This window comes from Ochlerotatus camptorhynchus, unplaced genomic scaffold (genome assembly GCF_037179485.1).
Source record: "Ochlerotatus camptorhynchus isolate MF236.1 unplaced genomic scaffold, CSIRO-AGI_Acam_v1.1 ptg000016l, whole genome shotgun sequence".
NCBI lineage: Eukaryota > Metazoa > Arthropoda > Insecta > Diptera > Culicidae > Ochlerotatus > Ochlerotatus camptorhynchus.
The window spans coordinates 92,659-100,930 of NW_027040508.1; the positions used below are offsets into that span (position 1 = coordinate 92,659).

Genomic DNA, 8,272 nt, shown 5'->3' on the forward strand with positions numbered 1-8,272 from the left:
ATGGATTATTATTCCATTAAGCAATTGTAATAAAAATAGGACTTACCGAACTATACATATACCTAGATTATATTTATATTTAACTCTTAATTTGAAACAATCTATAGAAAAACAAATTAAATTGCTGGTGATACAATAAAATATGTAATATGCAGTTTTACTGAACAAACCAGTGAACTATTGCTGGTTTTGCAGCAATGAGCTGTCAAATGAGCTGCAAGATGTTTTGCTGGAAGGATTGCTGAATTTCAATAATCGGCAATAAAAATAAGTGTGTATATTTTTTCTAGGTGGTAACTTACACATAACTTTCATTTGATTTTTCAAAGCGATATCTTCATTGGACATCCAATGAATTTTATTGGATTTCACCTATACAGATTACGTGAAATATTGATTCAGTCCATGGTTCCATGAATTGTTGTGGAAACGATCATCTTTTTTTCTTTTTTTTTCATGCAAACCCATTAATGGGTAAAAAATACCCATTTTCAAACCATGTATGCAGCTGTCAAAAATAAGGGGAATTTGGAAATCATAAAATGGGAGAAAAAATACCCACACAGATAAAAGTTCTGAATTTTAATTGCGATGTAAACATTCAATCACGTAAACTTGTATTTCATTTCACGCAACCGAGCAACTTGTAAACAATATTGTTAACAAAGATGGAGTTTTGTATACAATATTTGCTACATTGCATGAAATGTCTCAGTACTTTACATGATATGTAATGTAAACTTATATGATATGTGACGCTCCATTTATGTGCATCATACTAAACAGAAATTTACACTTATTTTTCGAACTGTGTAATCGTTATGCATTGTTTACATTTGGCCCATATACGTTTCCTGAGATGAACCAGCCTAAGGCTGGAATAAAGTTAAAAAGAAACATAAGCCCTTTCACAGGTTCGGCTGGAAGTGAATGAATTTATTAAAAAAATCTAATGATCCATTAACAATTATTTACTTATTTAGAAGCAACTAAATAAATAAATAAACAAGCTTATATTGCACCCACCATATTAAATAAATTAAAGACCAATTAATAGCATAACTAACTCAAAAGTTCTATAAGTTGATAAATTCTTCCATTAATAACTACAGTCAACCCTCTACTAACTCGATATCGAGTTAGAGAGCCATAGTTGTGGAGAGTTCATTTTAAATAAATAAATTTGCATACAAACAAAATAAACAGATAATTACCCAAGTAATCAACAAGCCCGCTAATCGCCCTTTTTGTAATATAACGCTGATAGACAGCTGATATAAAATTTTAAAACCCTATAAAATTGTTATATTGCAAAAAAAAAAGCGATTAGAAAGCTATTATTGGGCTTGGTGGTTACTTGGGTAAATTAAATCGGTTATATTTTTTGTGATAACATATTACAGGTTATTTCTGCAGTTTTACAACACAACACAAAAAACCTGTTATAATGTAACATTTTATTGTTTGTAATATTATTTGACTACTTTATCCTGATAATTAAGGGCTCTCTTCTTCGATTTATATTTCGGTAGGCAAAATAAATTGATCGGCAGTGTACATTTCAATCCAGAAAATGCATGTTGCACTACAGTATACAAACGACACAGGAGCTACTGTCATGCAACAATAAATTTAATGTTTTAGCAGTCTTATAAACATATCATCGCTGTGACTTTTCTGGAACGTTCCGATGACATTGTTGTGACAAGATATATATTGACGTCTGGATGCAACAAATAATATGTTCACAAAAAATCAGAAGTAGTCTAGTAGAGAAGTCAGAATCAAGTGCTCGCAAAAATGCCGTTTTCGATCGTACAAACGCGAAAAAATAAACGCGCCAGGCCAACGATGACCATCGTACCGAATACCTGGGTCAAGCACAATTCGGTTTATTGGCCCATGTCCAATTTGTTGACTTTATCCGCTGACGAAAATTCCGAACCAGATATGGCGTCGTGGTCTCTCCAGAAGTGCAAAGTAGTTGGCCGGGGTTCAACGTATGCGGATGCCGAAAACGTCATGAGAATACTGGAAGCGGTAACGGATTCCGAGGATACAGTGGAGATCAGTCGTGGGACTCGTGCGACTCCCGGGACAAAAAAACCAAAATTCAACTCCAAAGTTTACCAGCTAGCTCCTGCTAAGCATCAATTGCAGGTTAGAACAAAAATGCTTGTTTTTTTACGCTTTGATAGATCATAATGATACGAGGGCGGGTATGTGATCGACAGTTCGATAGTTCGATTTCTAAATTCATCACCCTCAGGATTCAAGCTTCCAGAGCCTACAGCACTCTGCCTGATCGAAAGTAGTGACTTTTCAAAGACCAAAGATATTATTTTGGATCAAGCAGAGCGATTCCAGTTCTGGAAGCGTGAAAGTAACAAAGTTAGGAACCGGACCGTACTTCGTGTTACTAAAAAATTAACAAACATTTACATTCCAGACACATGTCGAGACAACCTTCAGCAGCAGTAGTAGTGGACAAAATTTCTCAAGCGTGAACTCCATGAAATCCCTGTCGAAAAGTCCAGCACATATCAAGTCGCAGCCTGAAACATCCAACAACAGCACTAATATTCGGCCACTTCCGTCAGCTGCAGGGAACGTACCGATTTCTACGATTTCCGGTCCTTCTCAACAGAATTTTGCCGGTGAAGCCACTTTAAATCAGGTAAATTTTAATATTAATTCTGTTGGTATTGCTGAATGCATTTGATACTGGACTGCCCCAACAATACAAAAAGTGTGGTATCGTTTTGGTGTCTTCGGAGTACTTATAATTACATCATGAGGAATAAGTACACCGCAGACACCAATACGATTGTACGGAAACTCGCATTTTTTAATAAGTGAAAACGCGCTTTGTTCAGTTTGGTGTGGAATGCGCAATATTTCTAAATTTTGTAAGGTGACATACACAAATCCCCTGATTTGCGCAGTGGGTAGTGCCGTCCACCCAACGCCATTGATCAGTAGTCTTACGACCAATTGAACTAATTTTCTCTATGGATAAGCTTATGGTTGATCCTAATCACATACAAAAAAACAACAGTTTAATTGGTTACACAATTATTAGAAATTTCGGTGGGTGGACGACACCACCCGACGCGTACATCGGGGAATTCCTGTATATATAATCATATTAAGCAATAGCAATAACTGAATGTGGACATTAACAATGCGTAGGGGGAGGAGGGGCATACTGAACAGGTGGGGCATAGTGAGCATCCCGGAGTTTGGCCCTGGATCTCTAGCTGCATGAAACAAATCAACTGGCAGTCGGTTCAATATCATTATGATATTGATTCTACCACCAACCAATTTGTTCCGAACGGCCGGAAGTCCAAGCTGGTGCACGGGATGCTCACTATGCCCCTCTTACCCCTATATATACAATTGAACGATGGCGATTATTTCTGCTTTTCCGTAAGTAATTCCGATGAAAGTCTCAAATCTTGATTTTAGATTATTTGCTGGTGTTGTGAGTTTCGTTCCATCAGTTGCGGATTCCAATAGAGCGATTTCGAACACTTCAGCTCGATTTTACTTTAGTGCTGTGAGAACGAAGCCATTGCCCCTCCAAGGTGGATTGTTTTCTTTATTTTTCTAAATATATAACAATTTATTAAAAGCACACAAATCTTCACTGCACTTCAATGCCATAATATGCTGTTTCGACGAGAGTGTGGTTTATTTTACACCTTCAAAGTAAATGCTTCATCACGGCATGCACATCATAATATGAATATCAGAAAGGGTGATTTTTCTCCAACAAGGCGATGGTATTAGCTTGCGTAGGAGTTGACGTTTGAATCTTTGTCTACGAAACCAGATTCCTCCCTTTGAAAAAGTTATCGAGGTATCTTTAACCATTTCCACTTAAGGATTTCAAACATTTCCAATCCGTAAAATGTCGTTCGGGACACTGGGGATTATTTATTCTTCTCATGTCACTTATTACATTCAGGTTTCCTGGGCATTCAATCAGCTTCGCAAAATAATTTGATGATAAAGTCTCCTACGCACTGAAGTAAAAATGAAAACAAACAGAAATACAAACATAGAGACAGTGTCGTGTATACAGGGTACGGCAAATGTGCTCCATTGGGATTGGGTTCGCAAACAGTTATAATATTTTACAATTTTTTTATAACGCACTTCAGTGTAATGATATTTTTAATATGCCACAACCTATGCTCTTACGATTTTATGACGTCACTCCAAGTCACTTCGTGAATTTTTATTTTTTGTAATCTCTAACACTGCTAAAGTACCACAACTGCCGCACCATATATATATATATATATATATATATATATATAACTGATCAGTTAGAACACGCTATTTCTAAACAAACCAAATTTGAGTTGGATCTATTGATATCCGTCAAAAGTAGGGCTACCCAAAATTGAGTAAACAAAGTTGGAACTGATACGATGACAAATGAGGAACATCGTTCGGATTCAGGTCGATGTTGTATATTCGTCATCTTGTCAGTCCCAACTTTGTTTCCTCAATTTTGGGTAAACCTACTTTTGACGGATATTAGTAGATTCTACTCAAATTTGGGTTGTTTATAAATAGCGTGATCCTCACTTTCGAACCGTCAATACTCGACTTGGACTTTATCCATGAAGCACATCTGCTGGTACCTGTGCAATGAACTGGATTACCGAGGTGAAGCAATCGATTTTGTTAAGGGAGTGAAAGCACTATACGATACAAAGAAATAGTGACGTAACTAATTGCGTATAGGTTTTTGTTTTTGTTTACCAAGGCTGGAAAATTTCCATATAAACTTGTTATTATTTATGACCGACCATTAATCCATTTTGTCAAATTTAAGTTAAAATTCACCAAAAGGAACACAGCATTAACAAAAATATTTCATGATCTGCGTCACCTCTCTTTGTATCTCATTGGACCCTGTATACATGGCAGTGTTTCTGAATGACGTTTTTATCCGTTTGTTTTCATTTTCACAGCAGTACGTATAAAGACTTCCTCGGCAGTTCTAGATAAACATTTCGAAAGGTCCTATCTGATTTGATCGATTCTCTTCGTCGACTTTCTCTTTTGATAACCACGGCTATGCAAACTGATTTCGTGCTATTATTACCACTTAGTTTGATAAAGAAGGTTCTTATTGAGCACCCAAAATGTCAAACACAATAGGAAATGTTTTTGCAGATGAGTTATTAACGAAAGAGAAAGTCGATGAAGAGAATCGATCAATGCAGATAGGACCCCTTGAAATGTTCATCTAGAGTTTCAATGCACGAAGCTGATTTAATCTTGGATTTAATATCATGAAATCTATAAAAAACAAATAAATAAGTGAAACAATAATCAAAGTACAGGCAAAATCGATTTGATACACCCTGGAGAGTTGCAACGAAAGTGACGAATAACTGACGAGGCACGGAAGTTTAGCATATTTTTTGTAGGGATTTTGGCGGGAGGTCTCATTACAGAGACAGAACTATCTCCAACTTGATTTATTAGGGACAATCGTATAATTGTCGCCGTATGTGGCACCAATCACCGAGCTATTCGGGGGAGTCCTGTATTTATCTATTTTGCTGATTTGCATTTTATGAAGCAAACGATGATCATGAATTTTATCTTTTTACAGATGATGATTCGACCATTGATTGTTCAGTCTGGGGATGGAAAGCAGTACCTCCAGCTACAGAATGGCACATATCGGCTGCTTAGCGAATTCGACGAAGAAATTGAAAACCTCAATACCAACGGTGAGCAAGAGAATCTTGGCTTCGTCCAGCAGGTGAATCCAGCTCCTGTCAGTGCTGCGAATGCCAAAAACTTTCCGACCATTACAGAAGAATCAAATGATAGTTATCTGAACGGAAACATCGAGAGCTATCCCGTCGTTTACGATGATGAAACTCCATCGGATGAAATGGGTGATATACAATCGGATGAAATGGCTGAAAGATTGGATAGAATTGAAAAGAACCTAAACAAAATTCTTTTCTTCATGGCTGACATTGAAAAGTATTTCAAAATGAAGCAGCAAGAATCGAAGACTCATGAGGAAAAGCAGCCAAAACAAAAGCGAAGTACTGAAGATTTCTCCGAATTCAAAGCGATTCTTCCAATTAAAACGGTTCAAGATCTGATGTCCATTGAATCTAAGCTGGAAATCCAATCTTTTTCCGAAAAATTGTACCAGTATTTCGAAGTAATGTACAATCTTAATGGGAAACGCGAAGGACATTCATTCTTTCGCAATCTGATCAGGAAAATGATCGACATATCGGTATTGATGCCCTTTTCGTGGTTAGGTAACACACGGTCCAAAAATGGTGAACCCCCTGTGGAACAAAACCGGAATTTCAAACGGACGTTTCCACGATTGATTAACTTCATCGGAAGTGTACTACGCGCCGCTGACTTTGAATATACAATCGAAGACACCGAGAAAGCATTCAGTGATTTCCTTCGTCATAAGAATACCGAAATGAAACGCCATATCAATCAGGGTGGACAGCGGCGAGTATCACATACCCGCAAAAAGCGACGACTGACTGATATTCCTTCCGATATGGCCGACCGTGATGATTATAACGATGCAGGATTGGACAGCATCTCCGAGAACTATGAAGAAGTTTAGAATTGAGAGGGTTGCCAGAAAGCATGAATGAACGCTGTTCTCTTTCACTTTTTTTTTATTTGTTGATTAATTTTTTATTGAAGTTTGAAAACTGATCTGCACGAAAACCAAAACGAACACTCATGTTAAATTTAAAGTTTTGATGCAAAAATGTTGCATTTTATTTGAAAAATATTATACGTTAATAAATTCTGAAATAATGAATATAGAATCCCGTACGTAAAGCTCGCGAAAACTGATAGAGCTACAATACTAACCAACAATTGCGGCACAACGCTGAGATGTCAACCTAAAAAAGTTCAGATGCACTATATCCCAACAGTTCAAATACCATTTAGATCTGAGGTGCCTGAGAGAGAACAGTCAAGTTCGGAACTGACTCACTAGGTGGTGCCAATTTGAAAACTATATTATTTCATTTAAATGTCAGGCCCATGGCCAGATAAAACAACCCGGTCTTTGGCAAAGTTTCTTAGATGTACATAACCTATCTGGCAGTGTACTGTTTAGTTCTGAACTGACTCACTAAGTGGCGCCGTCTTGAAATGAATGTTCATTAATTGATATCTCAGGTCCATTCCCAAGTAACATTGTTAGTTTTATCGAGGATTTAAAGCATTCTACAAGTCATGGTCTACAGAACCTCCATAAAACCAAAAATGTTAGTTGTCACATTTAAAGTTTATTTTTTGATAAAGTTGCTCAGCTCGCTATAATCTACCTAGCAATGCACTTCTCAGCTCGAAACTGATTCACTAGGTGGCGTTAGCGTGATTTATCTGCTTTATCGTGTATCGATTTTATTTTACGGCAAGGAAAATGATCAAGTGTTCCCCGTCTGCTTGTCTATGATTAGGGTAATATTAAAACAAAATGTTAAGTTTGACTTATTGGTACCTTTTAATTTATTTTAAGGTGTGAATGAGTGGCAAAAATACAGACTTAGGCATGCTTCTATCTTGGCAATCTATCTTAACCATTTTGCAGAGAATATTGTCAAAACTGAACATTTTAGGAGGTTCTTTCTCTAAATTTGATCCGTAGATATGCAATAATGACGACAGCACTGGTTTGACAAAGAAATCCGAAAGATTTTTCAACGGGTAACCAAATAAATGGAAAGATTTTTGTTCAGTGTTATGAACAATATACTGAGTGGATACAATTTGGAAGTCTGACGTTAAAACCCACTTATCTGCTAAAGATTCTGTATCCAGGCAGAAATCACCGAGATTTACGTATGCGTAAATTTCACATTCACTCTTTTTGATAAAACAATGCAAAGAATCATGGTCGTCATTATTCAATACAAATTTCTTTTTTAGAGTAGGTGCCTGTGATTGCTTCGGCCGTTTAAAATTTGCAAAATTAGATTGCATCTCAATAATTCTTCGAGCTACTTGCGACAGAGGAAGGTTACCACTTCTTATCATTCTTTTCAAAGTAAAAAGCTTGGATTCAAATGGATAAGCGTCGAATGAATCCAGCGGACCGAATCGTGTAACATCAATAATCAGATGTGTTAGATTATGCATGTTGCTGCTAAAAAGCTGTGTTCCGTACAATATTTTTACACCATTTAAGAAATCATCGATAAGGGCCTTAGCGACAGTATAATTTTCCGGTGAT

At 36.8% G+C, this 8,272-nt stretch overlaps 1 protein-coding gene across 1 annotated transcript; it reads left to right on the forward strand.

Moving 5' to 3' along the window:
• Positions 1-1,800: 1,800 nt before the first annotated feature.
• LOC135702108 (uncharacterized) lies at positions 1,801-6,643 on the forward strand. The gene is made up of 3 exons (XM_065223111.1): positions 1,801-2,160; positions 2,450-2,677; positions 5,642-6,643. Exons 1-3 carry the CDS (start codon positions 1,801-1,803, stop codon positions 6,641-6,643), a joined length of 1,590 nt encoding a protein of 529 aa, XP_065079183.1.
• The last annotated feature ends 1,629 nt before the right edge of the window (positions 6,644-8,272 follow it).